Raw genomic sequence first — 18,434 nt, 5'->3', positions numbered from 1 at the left:
TTGGTTTCATTCGTAATTTATTAATAACATAATAATAAAATAATAAAATAAAATAAAATAATAATAATAATATATATAATTATTAATAATATATATATATATATATATATATATATATATATATATATATATATATATATAATAATTAATAATAATAAATAACGTTTTCAGATTTTTACGGGTACGGCCGTACGGGTTGAAACGGGTTCAGATTTTAACGTGTTCGGGTTTTATGGGTACGGGTTGAAACGGGTTCGGATTTTAACGGGTTTAGGATTTAACGGGTATGGGTTGAAACGGGTTCGGGTTTTAACAGATCCTGGATTAAACGGGAACGAGTTGAAACGGTTTCTGAAGGAAATAATGCCCTTGGTCCAAGTATGCATTCTATGTTAAAGTCTAATAAATGCGGTTCAGTATTAATTAACAAGTTAATAATTCAGTGAGATCAAGTGAGCTGAATGCCTAGCTAGAGGCCGCTTCAGTTCAAGTGGAATTAATGATATTAATCCACAGCTTACTCTTGACTGAACCCGTAGAATCACACAAATAGTACGTAAACGGATCAAGTATTTAATGGCATTAAATACTCTATCTATGGATATTCGGAATCGACGGATCTTGGTTTCAGTGGGAGCTGAGATCGTCACAAGCAAGAAATGAATACTCCGGAAACGATGATATTGCCGGAAACGGAAATATGGATCGTATCGGAAATATAAATATTATCCAAGTCGTAGATGTTGCCGGAAACGGAAACATGGTACGTATCGGAAAATATTATCGGAAATGGAAATATTGCCGGAATCGGAAATATTGCCGGAAGCGGAAATATTGTCAGAATCGGAAATATTATCGGAATCGGAAAATAATTCCGGAAACGGAAATATTAAATATTTGTTCGAAACGGAAATTAATTCCGGAATTGGAATATTAAATATTGTTCGTATCGGAAATGAATTCCGGAATCGGGAATTTAATCGGAAGCGTATCATACGAATTAGCATCGAACGAGGCCCGCTAGACGAAGGCCCAGCACGAAGCCAGGCCATCGCCCAGCGAGCCGCACGCAGCAACGCACGCCTCGACCAGGCCCAGCGCAAGGCCAGGCCCAGCCAAGGGCGCGCGCGCGCGCAGCATAGCAACATGGGTTGTGCGCCTGTCGTAGGCCGCAAGGCCTGCGCGGGTGCACGGCTTGTACGATGAGTGTGCGGGAAATCCTAATCCTATTAGGATTTGTGCAAAGATTAAAATCCTAATCCTATTAGATTTGCTTTGTTATTTAGAGTCCTAATAAAGTTCTAATTAGCAAATCCACATCCTAGTAGGATTACAATTCCTTTTCCATACTCCTATAAATAAGTGCCTAGGGTCACAATTTATGGGTACGATTGAAGTATTCAAAGGGTAAGTTTTTGAAATAAAAATCAGCCATACACTTGCAAACACATAGCCGAAATTCCTAAGCACCTTAAGGGCGATTCTAGTTGGTCTAACTTGAGGCGGATCCGGACGTACTGTGGACTATCTACGGAGGGACGACATTTGGAGTCCTAAAGACTTGTTCTTGTTCGGTTCGGGCGCAGCTAGGGAAGGCACGCTACAACATGTATGCATCTATTCTATGCTAAATGATTATGTGTAAATAATATGCTTTCCTGGCTATATGGTTTTTCCGCATGATTTATGAATTGTCATATGTATCATAACCTAACAGTGGTATCACGAGCCTCTTATTATTTTCATAATCTAAATTGCATAAACATGGTTAAATATTACAAATTTGCAAGAATTAAAAGGGGTGATTAATTTTCGTAATTGTTAATTAATTGCAAATTGCGTTTATTTAATTATACGTACGCAGTTTTTCGGCAGTTTCTTCGTTACTCATCCAAATCGAGTGATTTTTGTGTCAATCCCGCATGTAAAAGGCATTCTAAAATTTTGACAAAAACAATATTTTTCGGCCGAACCCAGAATTCTCAAATTCGAAGCCTAACTATGACTTTTCGGAGGTTTTAGTTTTTCGAATGCAAAATTTCGTAAATTTAAGATGTTAAATTAAATATTTGCGATTCTTTTTGATAAATCTTGAATTTTTGATTGACCTACTGTATATGTTTAACAAGTTTGAATGCCTAGCCTTGTTAATTATGCAATCTAATTTGTAATTATGATTAATTTGTTGAAAATTGAAATAATTTAGAATTAATTTGATTTTCATAATTAGTTATAATTTAATTAGAGACCTATGATTAAAAACCACCATAAAAATTGTAAATTTATGTTAAATTTTAAATTTTTTATGACCTAGACTTGAATCCATGTTAATCGGAAATCAATTAAATAATAAATTTTTGATTTTTCGCCCTAAAATTATGAAATTAATATTATTTATTAATTTGTCATTAATTTTGAATATAAATTTTTAATTTTTATGCGATTCGCTCATATAACTTGCACGCACAAAGCAATGGACGCTACGTGTTACCCTTAATGGGTGTTGTATAGTGCGGGCGTGCGACGACGAGCAAGGGAGCTCGTCGCCCATGCGGTACGAATGCAGCGAGCAAGGGCATGGTGCACGAGCACAAGGCAGCAGCTCTGCCTTGTGTCGTAGGTTGTGAGCAATGGGCGTATGGGCAGGGGCGAGAGCAAGGCACGAGCAGTCGCGTGTGGGCAGCAAGCGTGCTGCGCCACAGCGCGCACTGCCTCGCGCAAGCGTGCGGAGCCTCGCGCGCGGCGAGCGCAAGCTCGCGTGCCACGTGCGCTACGCACATCATCGATGGCTCGCGCGCAGCGAGCGTCAGCTCGCATACTGCTGCCTCGTGCGATGAGCGCAAGCTCGCGTGCGGGAAAGGCAGGCGCGCAGCGAGCGATGGCTCGCATGGATCGAGCGCTGGCAAGCGAGCGCAGCTAGCGATGGCTCGCGTGCAGCGAGCGCTGGCGCGCGCAGCGAGCACCAGCTCGCGTGTTCGATTGATGCCTTGCGATGGTGAGCAGCAGCAATGCGACGCAGCGCATGGGCTGCGGGCACATGGCCAGCAATGGATGTATGCGTGTAGCCCATGGGCGTGCGTTGCGTGGGATTGTTGCGTTGCGATTAGATCGTTTTGAAATTTTAATTTGAAATTTTCAGTTTACGTAATTTAAATTAATTTTAAAATTAATAATTTAAATTATTTTCTTGGATTTTAATTTTGAATATTGTAATTATAATAAATTTTATTTATTCTAATTATTTTATTAAAATTAAAATCATGAATTAATTTAAATACGACTGAAATTAAATTAAACTTTTTGGATTCAATTATAAATTTATATGAGCTTTAGATTTTAATTAAATTTGTATGTTTCCGGTTAGACTAGAAATACATTTTTATGTTTAAAATTAGTAAAGCATATGAATTTATTGGTTTAAGTGGGAGCATTTTTAGTCATAAACTCTTGATTAGGTCTACAAATCCTTAAGGTTAAAACAACTTGATTAGAATTAATAAGGACTGAATAATTTGTAGATTATTGGTGCCCTTGATTAATTGCTGCAAATGTTTATGTGATGCATAATGTGTTTTACTAACCAGCTATGTGGGCCATTCATGATAATGAATGGGTGAATGGTATATATTGTATATGTACTGTTTTGCAGGTTATGAAGTGACTAGTATGGCCCAAATAGGATAAAAAAAATATGGTATGCGTACCATTAATTTGAATGTAATTGGTCTAAAGTACCAAAGTTGTTTTTCAATTCAAATATGGTCTGCGTACCATCAAATAGTTGTAATTAGTTTTAATTATAACTTATCCTATTTGAAGAAAATGGTGCCTCCCACGGAGATTTTCAAGACGGACTTTGAAGTTGAAGCTTCAAGATGAAGTCGGACCATACTAGATCACATTTATCTTATGCATGCTTTAAGTTATTTATTGCTTTAAATATGTCTTAATTATGCATGAGATTGTGGCTTGATTATGTTGCATGATTAAGGATTTTAGTTCACTTAAAATCTAACCAACATAGTAAGAGCCTTAAGTTCCAAACTTAAAAATTGAGTTAAAAGGTGCCATGCCAAAATATACACTTGCTTGGATATCCTTTACATCAATCTAGTAATAGTTTTCGCTCAACGAGGTGTTACTTATTGGTCCTAAAGGGGCAAGGTACACAAATAATTGTGAGTACATGTTAGTTTTGGTGAAACTCAACGATATAAGTAAGGAGTCCTTTTATGTCGTGGCAAAATCGATAGGTTTACCTAATAAGTTCTTAGACGTGCCTATCAACCAAGAATAGTTTCTAGACTATTAGCAAAAGGTTTTTGCTTACCTAAGATGTTTTAGAATTGAGTCGACAAACTGTGCTTAGTTCTTCAATGATTTTAGGATCTTGGAATCATTTTATTCACACCTGCCGGAACAATAAATTCGAATAAAATGCCAATAACTTGTTTGAATTGCATGGTTGCTTTAATTTTCAAGTTATTATTCATGATAAATGTTTAGACTTTGCATGCTTCAATGTATGTTTTAATTATGGTTTATAATTAAATATCTTGCACTGCAGTAAATCCTTTTAGAAAGGTAACAGTAAATTTCCTCGATTGGTAGTGAATCCAAGAACGATTCACGGAAAAGAGAGAAAGTGAGCAATTTAAAATGTACGTTTCTTATATCGACTTTTATGGTTGTTTTCGAATATCAAAATCGAATGGCGAACCGATTGGTGCTTGTGGATTCAAAAATACGATGTAGTTTTGAGATCATAAAGCATTGAGTTTAAACGCTCAGCTTTACCAATGGTTAACAAACTAATATCTTTGTCCATTTAATTCTCGAATGAGTCTATTCCCTAGACATTCGAATAGATCGATGCTTAGAGAACTTTAGAAGCTTCTAGTAAGATCATCTAGTTGAAACTTAATATTCAACATAAAATGGTAAGAACCTTGTTGGAGCGACATTGGACATGTCTAACAAAGTATAAAAGTCAACACTAAATAATTCAATTCTTAAGACTATAAGAAAGGGTACAAGAAATAGGAAAACAAGGAACAATTGAAAGGAATTTACGATTTCGTTTCTACCTATAAGTTTATGTTTAAAGAGAAGTGACCTAGCAATCAAACTTCCTTGGTACCATATACCGCTTGAGGTTCTTACTTCGGTAATAACTCAAACAATGGAAGCTAGGATACACTAATGACCTACAAGTGGGAAATGAAGCATGGAAATGCTACATTAGTTGTAGGGTCATCTGGTTTGTTTTAAGTCCTTTCAAGGCTGGAACTTAATGGCTATTTTGTTCCATAATCAGCATACCTAAATTTCTGCTTCAAACACAGAAAGACTCACATTCAAGAAAAACAAAAACAATGTTTGTTTGTTTATTTGAATGAAATGGTCATTTACGGGTTGAGTCAATATGCTTGATTAAAACAAACAACTCTTTAACAATAAAGAACTTTACTAGGTTCAAATCAATCTCTTGATTTGAGTTCCACTAACCTTTAGCATTGTTGCTTAGACCATATCAACAACTTAACATTCATAAGCTCTATTTTGATGGACTTTTGAAAGTTGATTGATTTCTAGATCAATTCAAGACAAGCTAGTCTTACTTGTTGAAAGTAACAAAAGATATGAACTATTGTTAGAACGCCTAGACAATAGAGTTCAAAGCTAAAGAAAGATTTTATGACTTTATTATTTCACATGGTTTTGAGTGCATATTGGTTTATTTACTCAATGTGATATAAGTTTGAATCTGTTTGGCTAGTTCAAGGATTCAGAAGTATAAAATCCACTTGGCAAGAAATCATAAAGATCTAGGTCAGATCATGTTGATGATTACTTGAGTCTAGAATGATCATCAATGATTGTGTGTTGCAAATTCACGATCTAGCTCCATAAGATATTGCATATCTAAGTTGGAATGATCGAAGTCAATTAGTACTTGATTCGATCAATGATGAATCATAAAGACTTTTCCTATAATTTCTAAAAACAAAATGCTCAACTACCACCAAACTAAACCAAATTCGTCAAAGCTATTGAAAAGTAATTTCAAAATATCTTTTCATAATATATCTAAAGAGTTCCTAAACTCAGTGGGAGCTTAGTGTTTGTCATTCGACAAACTAAGGCCCAAGTATAGATATATGTTTCATTATGATTTATTCAAATGAGACACAAGGGTATTGTTTCTACCACGGATTTTTGAGAACATAATGTTTGTTTGCTCGAAATAATGTCCTTTTGGAGATTCGTTTCCAAAATGACAAGTGGGAGAAAATAGACCTCGAAAGTCTTCGAGGCGAACAACAAACATAAACGGACATTCAGGAGGTTTTTCGAAGTTCTTTAGAAAACCCGTACATGTATTCTTTAAGGACTTTAGAAGTGGCTTTAAAGAATAAGACATCTCTTAGAAGACTTTACAAGTGCTTCAAGGAGAACAGAATATTTAAAGAACTTTCAAGTGGCTATTGATATTCTATTGTTTGATGTTCTATACCCAAGTAGGCATAGAGTTCAAGTCACTAAAACTATGAGATTCTTCTATTAGATAGTGAAGAAACCTACAACTTGCAGTCAAACTATTATCATATAGATTAATGAGTTTGTGACCTGTAAGAAAGCTATGACGAAACCCAAATTCCCTAAAATGGTTAGAGGCCATATATAGACTCAAATGTTTTAATGGTTAGAGGCCATAAAACATACTCAATGTTTTGATGACAAAATTAAAATTTTGTTGATTTGCAAGAATAGTTTCACACCTATTGGTTGCAAGTTTGTTTTAAGGATAAAAACCATCAAACATGAAATTGTGTTCACACACAAAGCTAGATTAGTTGCTAAAGGTTACAAGCAAATTCATGACATGGATTGTGTTGAAACCTCATGCATAATTGTAATGCCCAAGTCTATAAATCAAGCAATGATTGCATATTGGTACATATGGCAATTGGATGACAAAACATATTCCTCAATCAAATGTTGGAAGAAAACTATGTACATGGCATGTCATAGGATTTGTGGATCCAAATAATGCTTGAAATGAATGCCAGCTTAGGAAATCTAAGTACAGATTTAAGCAAGCAATTGGGAATTGGAATTGTATTTTAGTGAAGCTAATAAGTATTTTAGTTTCATAAAATATACATGATTCTTATAGATATATAAGAAGTTTAGTGGGAGTACGTAAAACTTAATTGGTCCTATGTGTATCACACACATATCTCTCTATTGTGAAATAACATTCAAATGCTAATGACTTAGATTTGAAATTATTCATCAATGATGGACCATGGCGAAACTTAGTACATATTGGGTTTTAAGATCTATCTACAAAGATCTTATAATATTGTTTTGGATTAAGTAATGGCATTTACTAAATCAAACACGAAATACTCCATTGGAGATATTCGACCCATATGAATAAATCTAAGTAAAGAATGTTTGAACTATGTATAAGCATTTACTAAGTTAAACATCAAAGGATCTAAGTGAGATTCTTAACCTATATTATATGTCAAAGAATTTAGCTGGATTCAGTATCTACTGAAATTGAATGAGCTAAAGTTACATGAATAGAATTCAATTGGGAATTATTCTGCAAAAGAATTTATCATGTATGATATAATATGAGGATCGCCAAAAACGTATCGTATGACTTTAGGCATGACGAACATATACCAATCTCTATTGATCTAAGTGAAGATCAACTAGATTGAGATCAAGAATACTTATGGTACTTGAAAAGGTACATAGGAATAGTTCTTGATTCAAGGAAATAAAGATATGCTAAATATTGATGCTACACGCATAAACACTGGCAAAGGATCAAGCAAGATTCCCTTGGAGTTAAGCATTGATAAGGACGAGCTATAGAGCATCGTGTTTTGAAATGGCAACATGGGTTGGAGACCATGAGTTGTTGCGTGGGAAATTAAAATATTAATTTCTATGTTCCAAAGATACAGCTGGAAAGTCTTCCACATATCTGTGAACTGCTTATATAGTTAATCCAAACAAAGCATCACTAGCAACCTAAACAGTTGAAGTAAAAGTACTTATTGCCTAAGAAGCAATAAAACAGAGTTGTTTATATTAATGAGTTCTTCATTGAACTTGGGAAGATCACATGTCTGTTGACTTAATGGTTCTTCATTGCAAAATGCGTAGTACCACTAATGTAGCAAGAAAGACTAGATCACAAAATAAACATACTCAAAAGATCTTATCATCATATCTCGAAGAACATTCGATAAAAAGGATATTAAGATTGGCAAAGCATGATCACTAAACCTATGCAACAAGTGAGAAGCAACACTCACATTGTAGCACTGGAAATCAAGCATAGCTTTGAAATTCCATGAACTGTTTAAAGATGGGTTTGAGGCCCATGGTTGTAAAACATTGAGGTTGAACATTTATCATATATGAAATGTATTTTCATATTCCATTTAATCTTGGTTTAGTATTAAATGATGAGTCCCTTCAATTTGACGAAATATTCAAGATAGACTGTCAGGACCAGTCCTGTGACTAAGAAATGTCTATCAAGTGAACTTGAATGTCAAAAGTTGAAAATGGTCCCTGGTCGGAGTTTTCTATAAAATTGGACGCATAGAAAACGTTAGACGACTAGAATGCAAGATGACTAGTAGTTCTGTTTCTTGAACTATGTGGACATGGCAATGTCATAATCATTTGCATAGATACTTACTTTGGGAAGACTAGTATCGGACAGACCTATGAAACTTTACTGTAAGAGATGAAAATCTGTCATAAGTAAATTTCATTAAAATTATTAGACACTAAATCCTCAATACCTGAGTGATTTGAGATTACTTGTTTGAGAACTGGTTGCTTTGACGTTGACCAACCGTCGCACCGTAAAAGGAGGCTATAAAGGCAACGCTCAGGTAATCACCTATCAAACGAAGTCTAATCTCAAGATCGCAAGATTGGGATTGTCCTCCCATAAATCGGGATGAGATGCTTAAAAGTTGTACAAGGCCACTCGGAGAGCTAGAAACTATGAAATGCATGGCCGTGCTCGGATGAATCATAGGCTATGATTATCTGTTTATTTGATCAGTTGAACTCTGAAACAGAGGAACACCTCTGGACATAATAAGGATGACAACTCTTACCTTATGTTCAAGAGCAAGCATCGAGCGACAAAGGAATTAGGAAATGCACACTTGTCCCTAAGGACAAGTGGGAGACTGAAGGAAATAATGCCCTTGGTCCAAGTATGCATTCTATGTTAAGTCTAATAAATGCGGTTCAGTATTAATTAACAAGTTAATAATTCAGTGAGATCAAGTGAGCTGAATGCCTAGCTAGAGGCCGCTTCAGTTCAAGTGGAATTAATGATATTAATCCACAGCTTACTCTTGACTGAACCCGTAGGGTCACACAAATAGTACGTAAACGGATCAAGTATTTAATGGCATTAAATACTCTATCTATGGATATTCGGAATCGACGGATCTTGGTTTCAGTGGGAGCTGAGATCGTCACAAGCAAGAAATGAATACTCCGGAAACGATGATATTGCCGGAAACGGAAATATGGATCGTATCGGAAATATAAATATTATCCAAGTCGTAGATGTTGCCGGAAACGGAAACATGGTACGTATCGGAAAATATTATCGGAAATGGAAATATTGCCGGAATCGGAAATATTGCCGGAAGCGGAAATATTGTCAGAATCGGAAATATTATCGGAATCGGAAAATAATTCCGGAAACGGAAATATTAAATATTTGTTCGAAACGGAAATTAATTCCGGAATCGGAAATATTAAATATTGTTCGTATCGGAAATGAATTCCGGAATCGGGAATTTAATCGGAAGCGTATCGTACGAATTAGCATCGGACGAGGCCCGCTAGACGAAGGCCCAACACGAAGCCAGGCCATCGCCCAGCGAGCTGCACGCAGCAACGCACGCCTCGACCAGGCCCAGCGCAAGGCCAGGCCCAGCCAAGGGCGCGCGCGCGCGCATCATAGCAACATGGGCTGTGCGCCTGTCGTAGGTCGCAAGGCCTGCGCGGGTGCACGGCTTGTACGCTGAGTGTGCGGGAAATCCTAATCCTATTAGGATTTGTGCAAAGATTAAAATCCTAATCCTATTAGATTTGCTTTGTTATTTAGAGTCCTAATAAAGTTCTAATTAGCAAATCCACATCCTAGTAGGATTACAATTCCTTTTCCATACTCCTATAAATAAGTGCCTAGGGTCACAATTTATGGGTACGATTGAAGTATTCAAAGGGTAAGTTTTTGAAATAAAAATCAGCCATACACTTGCAAACACATAGCCGAAATTCCTAAGCACCTTAAGGGCGATTCTAGTTGGTCTAACTTGAGGCGGATCCGGACGTACTGTGGACTATCTACGTAGGGACGACATTTGGAGTCCTAAAGACTTGTTCTTGTTCGGTTCTGGCGCAACTAGGGAAGGCACGCTACAACATGTATGCATCTATTCTATGCTAAATGATTATGTGTAAATAATATGCTTTCCTGGCTATATGGTTTTTCCGCATGATTTATGAATTGTCATATGTATCATAACCTAACAGTTTCGGGTATTAACGGGTACAAGTTTAAACGGAACGAGTTGAAAAGGGGTTGGGTTTAAACGGATTTGAGAATCATATCGGTCATCTTCATGTCAGATCGGGTAAATCGGGTTTGAATGTAATGGGTCAATTTTCGCAGAATTTGGGTTCTTATCGGTTCGGGTTAATATCGTGTCGGGTTATTTATAATCATAATAGTAATATTTCACTAATAATAATAATAAGAATGATAATAATAAGAACAATAATAATATAAGAATAATTGTTTAATTATTAATTATTATTTTTATTATAATTATTATTATTTATTATTATTGTTATTATTATTTATTATTATTATTTATTTCTTATTATTATTATTATTATTCATTATTAATATTATTATTGTTATTACTATTATTATTATTATTATTATTATTATTATTATTGTTGTTGTTGTTGTTGTTGAATCTTATTGGAACTTATCTGAACTTATTAAAACTTATTGGAACTTATTGAAACTTATCTGAACTTATCTGAATTTATTGGAACTGAAACTTATTTTTTTGGATTATTCTTGCGTGGACCTGGTCCACAATAAAATTAGTGTGGACCCAAAATCAATAGTTTTCTGTAGTACCTTTTTTACACTCATAGTGACCTTTATTGTTCATATAGTAACTATAATAAATTAAAAACCAAAATTCTTAGACATAGTAACCAGTTTTTGGAGCATAGTAACCCTATGTTTTTAAAAGCGAATTGTGACTTAAAATCACATTATTCAAACATAACATGTATCAATGACACTAATTTGATTTTTTTTTTCATAATAATCTTAATAAAATGCCAAAATTAATTAGGCATAAGTTGTTAGACTTTATTTTAAGGCATTGTCCACAATAAATTTAGTGTGCACCAAGTCCATTTAAGAACTGGTGTATTTTTTTAAGGTGAACAGAACGCACCCTAAACTTCCAATAAAAAGAATGACAGCAAAATACCCAAAAAAATTGAATTATTTTTTTATTTTTTTGAATGAGCAACAAGGGCAATACAAATATTAAATAACTAGTCTTATATGCACGCGATGCGTGCGAGATAATATTAGAACTTAAAAAAAAATTATTGCAACTAATGGCACAAAATTTGTTCACAAAGTTCATCTAAAGAAAATTATACATCATCCCTATTTAAATATATCTAAATAGTAACTGACAAAATTGATCTCATTAGACTTCTTGTTTGCTAATTGCATAGGCTTAAATATATTGAGAGCCTCACTCGTGTACCCACTTTGAGCATAAGCAGATATCATTGCAATCCAAGCAATAAGATCCTTTAGATGAAGCTGGTCAAACAGTAGACGAGATGGGTCTGCTTCACCAAACTTTCCAGGCAAGTAAAATGTTGATAGTAAGTCTTGCGATAAGCAAAGGACCGTGATGGAGAAATAAACAGGCTCAAGAGGTTCAAGCATTCTGCATCCAACGTTAAAAAGTAAATAAAAGACCAAGCGGTATCTAGCAAATGCAAGCACAACTACATGTTCTAGGTAAGGTCAAGAAACTGTTTTACACACTGACACCAACAGCCAAATCTGTGAATGAAGAATGAAGACAGAAGAATGTATGTACTTGCAGTTCATTAAACCAAATTTCCCAATTTTAATATTCACAATTTCAAAATGGGGTAAGTGGATTGATATACAATTTGATTTCGTTAATTCTTCTCCTTCTATGTGCTTGTCTTATACTGGAAATGAAACCAAATCGCTCAATTTAATTCAGAAAATGTAGCCGAAAAATTAATGAAATTGAAGAGATTGCAGCTATTTAAATTGTGAATATTAAAATTAACGAGCGGTTACCTGAATAGAAGGAGAGACAAAGAGTAGATCTCGAAGAAGAGAGGGAGTAAGACGAAGCAACAGTACAAAGGGAGAATTCGAGATAGATATGTCCTTTCACGTGATCCATACAGTTGAGCAGAAGTTGAGCAGAGTTGCAAAGACCTGGAACGGGTTTTTGCTGCTTCCGGTACCCTGCTTTGGCATTGAAAAGCTTTGTTGCAAAGGGATCACATGTCTGCAAATAACCAAATACATTATTTTTTTAGACAGATTTTAGCTGAACTTTCTCTTTGTATTAATACTATGCAAGAATTTCCATGGAAAATCTTAGTAATTAATTGTTTATCTTAGTGTTACAAAACAAAATCATTTTCTTTATAAATTTATGGATAAAATAAGGTTTTTTTTTTTATAGAGGCTGCCATGTGGGGTTGATGAGACCTTACAGAACAGAGAATTGATTTCAGAAGCAACTGAATCACCGTTGGAACAATTCCTGACCGTACGATCTTCAACTTGTTCGACTTCTCAAGCGACAAATTCACCATTGCATCTATGGTGTTTATCTCATGTGATCCCTTTGCAGCAGAGCTTTTCAATACCAAAGCAGGGTACACACAGAAACCCGAGCTTCTTCGTCATTTCTCGTCGCTTTTCTCAGCGAAAGAGTATAAACCATAATTCAGGTTTTCATTAGGCATTGATTATTCAGTTCTGGATCTAATGTTCTATGAAAAAAATATGAGTAAAAATATCTGCTGTATTTTGTATTCTACGTGGAGATTCGAGCTTTTTGGTTTTGGTCATGGAGACCAATTACTTGTTCTGCAGAAAGATAATTGCATTCTTTTTTGTTTGTTGAAGCACTAATAAACTGATTAATTTTGGAGTTCTAATGGTGTAATACTGTAATCTCTTATAAGTTGTTTTGTGTGGTCAATAAATCATCTATTTTTTCTTTACTTCTATGTGATTGTTAGCATGCTGGCACTAACTTATGATTATAATCCATCAGCATGCTGACATGATTATATTACTTCCATGTGATTGTCCATGACCCTGAAGTGCAAAATGCAGCAAATCATGCTCTTCAGACCATACAACAAAGATCCAATTCCTTATTCCCTTATGAACTGCAAGAAGTTTCTCAAGCAAAGGTTGAGGTTCTTCCTTCTGCTACGTTTAAGTTACTAATATATTCCATCCATTATTAAGTAATAGGTAACAGTTGATTTTGAGCTAATTTTTCAGGAAATTTAGTAAAAATACCAAACGCCATTCCAAAATCCAAAATCCAAAACCCAAAACAGGAAGAAAATATTGAATGACATGAAGATCCGATTTTAGAGATAACCTAATTGATGGACCATGAATTGTAAACAACGATCTAAGGCAATGCTAAACTACCCACCCTAAATTAATCATTTTTAGACTGAACACTGTAAAATCACATCAACAATATCCAATCAAAACAAATTTATCCAAAAATCATAAATTCGCCTCTGTAAAAACTTCACCCAAAAAAATTCCAAATTGACATAAGTTAAGGAAAATTGAAACCGTAATTAAACAAAAATAAGAAATTGGGAAACTCAACTGGTTAGATGATGATGAAGGTTTTGATTTTTGAAGAGATTCAACGTGAAAAGGGCCGATCGATGCCGCCTCCTTCTCCATCTCCACCAATTGATGATTAGAAAACCACAATAACACAAAGATCAAACAAATAAGAAAAATGAGTTATAGTCCGAATTTATTGAATCTCTTTGAAGTTTCTTGAGAAATGAATAGAAATTGGAAAAGCAGCGAGTGAGAACTCAATAACACAAATCAAATACCGATCTATCTGCAACATTCGACGAAGATGACGAACCCATCTCAAAATTTGACCCAAACCCCACTTCAAGCGCATTCAAATTTTCCCAAAATTAAAGAATCGAATTGGGGATGAACTAAGATTAGGTCTCGAATCTTTTAATTAGATCTTGATTTTTTTTTTATGGATTTTTTCGAGCTGAGATGAAGATCGAAGGAGAGGACGGGAGGGAGGAGAGAGAGAAGACGGGAGGGAGGAGAGCAGGAAGCCAGGAAGGGTTGAATGTGAATATGTGGGGTATTTTTGTCAATTCAAAGGTGGACACCAAAAGTGTATTTACTAAACTAACCTCAGCTCTTGACTTATATAATAGAGATGAAGAGAAAATTTGAACCAATAACCTAATGTGCGTACACTCGGTCTTGACCACTACATCAAGACCTCATTCGTAAAAAAAAATCCGATCCAATTAAGGATTGAACCGAAGGTTAACAGAAAACTTTAAAATACGACTAATGCTAGCTTGTTCAAACCTAAAAAAATCTCTTAAGATTCGGTACAACTGGTTTCAACTTTCACCATAAAATTTCATAAATGCATAGTTAGAAGAAACCAAATACTACATGGGTTGTGTTTTTAAAGCTTCAACTGATTAGAGAAGTCATTAAAGGTCCTAGGATTTTCCGCGAGAGTAACCCCCTTTTTTCATGCGTAAATCATGAAAGATCATGCATACAATTCGCTTGTAATTTCTCCCACAATCTATTGCTCCAATAAATTGTGTATCAAAAGTTCAAACTAGCTTAGGTCAATCAATTTCATTTTAGGTGATGATAAAGGTCGCAAGTTATGACAATATTTAGTTGTCGCAATCTTACGTGTTGAAATTTAATTGGTACACATAGGCGCCACTTAGGCTATACGTCATCAGATTATTTTTACTATCAATACAATATTTTTACTATGAAAATATTTAAATAAGGTATTCGAGATAAAGAAGGAAACAATTAGAATATTAAGATTTTCCTACTTTTTTTTGAAACATGTATACTAGATTAATAGGTTATATAAGTTAAATATTTTAGTTTCCAGTTTAAATCATGACACATAAGCATGTCATGTCATCATTATAACACGATTTAAAGGTCGCATGTTGCGACCTTTATCATTTTATTTCAGTGTATTTTTTTTGACAGGTATTTTAGTGTATCCAAGAGAAATAACTAAATAATAATAATTTTTAAATGCAAATTTGTAAAAGAGAGCTAACTCATTTGTTGTTTGAAAATTAAAAACTAAAATATAAAAATCACAAAAGTATTTTTCACTTTCTTAATGTTGCCGGTTTTGAAAACCAACTTGATTATTGTTGGTAGTTTGATATCAATAATCATATGTATGACTTTCAAAATCGGATAGTTTACCATTAACCACCATGACTTTTACCACTAGCTAACCTCCATGACTTTTACTAACCAAATTAAGTATTGGCAATCACATACGGAAACAAATTTGTTTTAGATATACTCAATAAAACAATTGAGACAAAAAAAGGGAAACGAATTGGGGAACCCAATACGTTTTCACACACTTTATCAAGAAAATTTGCATTTCTCAACTTTTACCATCTTCAAAAGCAATGTGCCTATAAAGTATACTAGTGTATACTGAAGTACTCCGTAGTAAAAACAAAAACAAAAATAAAAAAAATTACAATTCGTATATATTTAAAGAATTGACAGATTTTAATTCGTTAGCTAGACCAATGATTAGTTAAATTACTAACAAAAATAGATAGTTAATTAAAAAGTAATGTAGTTGTCCTAGCTAACGGCAGATCTTGGACACATTTACAAGAGGGGTTTAATAGGCAATATAATATGAAATTTATACATACGCAAATTTTAGGTGGGGCGCAACTAAAAATACACTATGAAATTTTTCATTCCAGAAGTCGGACCCACCTGAGTCATATAGAACATCTGCCGCTGGTGTTAGCGTATATTAAAAGAAAAGAAATCGATGATAACACACTTAATATTTAGTTTGTTAAATCCACATGTAGTTTTATATAAAATAAGAATTTTAAACATGTCTGGACGCATCGTGTGAGACCCATTGATAATAGCGTATGTCAGAAAACCAATTAAAAATTGTCTATTTTTATTGTTGTATGTGCCTATAAATACTTTGTTACTTAGAGACATTTCTCCACATCTAAATACAGAGAACACTACACACTAGAGAGAATAAAAAAATAAAAAAAAAAGAGAAAATGGTTGTTAATCTTAATGCCACCGCGGCACATACGCTGCTAATGATAGCCATAGCTGTTTTAGCGGGGAGTGTTGATGCTCAAATCGAAGATGGTTGGGATGTTGCCCATGCAACCAACTACGGCAGCATGAATGGCAGTGAAACCATGCGTGAGTCTTTTCTTTCTAATTTCATTTCTCATTAAGAAATGTTGTGAAATAACAGCTTTCACCCGAGTTACTATTAGGTGCACTAGAGAAATGTACGTGACAATTTATTAATTAAGATTTAAGACCTTGCTAGTGTTTTAGACACCCAATGGATCAAGGAATATGAGTACTTTGAAAGAGTTTGCTGTATCACTGAATTTAATCATTTTTGTTTTAAAAAACTGATGATGGAATTGAATTATGGAATTTGAAATTTTGAAAATCTCAAAACATTTGAGGCTACATTTAGCAATGCTAAATGAAATGAAACTGAAACTGATCGAAAAGTAGCAACTGAAAATAGTTAAGGGTTGAAATTCATAAAGCAACTGATTAAATGAGTTGTTTGTTAAATTTAATTTTTTAAGGAGCTGATATTTTTTTAATTACTTTTTATGCGCAATAAAAACAAGAAAGTGTAAATACATTAAATGAAAATTTGAGATACACTATGATACTCAAAGAGTCAAAGTAACATATCTAAATTCATTGCAACCCCTCAAAATTAAATTTTAAGGTGTAAGTTTAATTATTCAAGATGACTTAAAATCTCATCGATTTATCAGGTATATATCTGAAATAGGTCGGCATAAATCTCTTTTGACTCTCAATTTGTTAGTTGTTTCACAATGTTTGAAACATACTACTCCGTACATAGTAATTTTATTGATAAGCGTATGTGCACTTGCAGAAGGAGCTTGTGGTTATGGGAATCTGACGGAACAAGGGTACGGTCTGGAAACAACAGCACTAAGCACAGCCCTCTTTAACGGCGGTCTAAGATGCGGAGCTTGCTACGAAATTATGTGTCGAGACTCAAAATGGTGTCTTAATAGTACTAAGCCCATTACAATCCATGTCACTGCTACCAACTTTTGCCCACCAAACTACACCCAGCCTACAGGGAACTGGTGCAACCCTCCATTAAAACACTTTGATCTTTCACAACCAATGTTCAGGAAAATCGCGATCTATGAGTCTGGCATTGTCCCTGTGGCCTATCGCCGTGTGTATTGCTCCAAACATGGTGGCATTAGGTTTGAGATGAAGGGTAACCCTTATTGGATTCTGGTTCTAGTGTACAACGTTGGTGGTGTTGGTGATGTTACAAACGTTAAGGTTAAAGGTTCGAATACTAATTGGGTTCAAATGACGAGGAGTTGGGGACAAAATTGGGTTACTGGTGCTCCCATTGTCGGTCAGAGTGTGTCGTTTCAAGTGACTACTAGTGATGGCAGGATGGTAGAGTCCATTAATGTAGCTCCTGCTACTTGGAAATTCAATCAAACTTTCGAGGGTAACCAATTTAAGTAATCATCTTATTTATCATCTCATGTATTAACACGTCACAACTTATTGTAAACTATGCCTAAATAAAGTCAACAACTTGATTCTAATTTACTTTAGCGTGTTTATTAGAAATATTATGAAAAAAGTACTATTAAATTGGCAAAATAAATTAAAAAAATGGAAAAATTACTTTAAATAATCCAACCTTTCAACGATTTTCCGTTAATACTCCAACCTTTGAATTATTATCTTATAATCCAACTTTTATACCCCGTTAACTTTTATTACACCCAGGTGACTTGAAACCGGCTCAGGAGGTCAAATTTTTTTTCCCCCTTAATACGTCTTCTTCCTCCTTCATCTCGTTCTTCTGACTCCATGCCTCAATATCCTTTCTTCCTTCAACCCACTATCATCATCATCCACA

General features: G+C 34.6%; 1 protein-coding gene across 1 annotated transcript; it reads left to right on the top strand.

Moving 5' to 3' along the window:
* Nucleotides 1–16,458: 16,458 nt before the first annotated feature.
* On the top strand, nt 16,459–18,052 carry LOC110805931 (expansin-A25-like). Its single transcript, XM_022011554.2, has 2 exons — nt 16,459–16,678; nt 17,409–18,052. Exons 1-2 carry the CDS (start codon nt 16,528–16,530, stop codon nt 18,029–18,031), a joined length of 774 nt encoding a protein of 257 aa, XP_021867246.1. The 5' UTR covers nt 16,459–16,527; the 3' UTR covers nt 18,032–18,052.
* Nucleotides 18,053–18,434: the final 382 nt, after the last annotated feature.

This window comes from Spinacia oleracea, chromosome 4 (genome assembly GCF_020520425.1).
Source record: "Spinacia oleracea cultivar Varoflay chromosome 4, BTI_SOV_V1, whole genome shotgun sequence".
Classification (NCBI taxonomy): Eukaryota; Viridiplantae; Streptophyta; class Magnoliopsida; order Caryophyllales; family Amaranthaceae; genus Spinacia; species Spinacia oleracea.
The sequence above is the reverse complement of the archived record's forward strand: the minus strand, read 5'-3'. Positions and strand labels throughout refer to the sequence as shown.

What these genes read in the sequence shown, in the direction of transcription:
- LOC110805931 (XM_022011554.2), top strand. Translation starts at nt 16,528, where the DNA reads ATGGTTGTTAATCTTAATGCCACCGCGGCACATACGCTGCTAATGATA. An exon ending in GAATGGCAGTGAAACCATGC is followed by an intron (nt 16,679 to 17,408) that starts GTGAGTCTTTTC and finishes GTGCACTTGCAG; the next exon opens with AAGGAGCTTGTGGTTATGGG.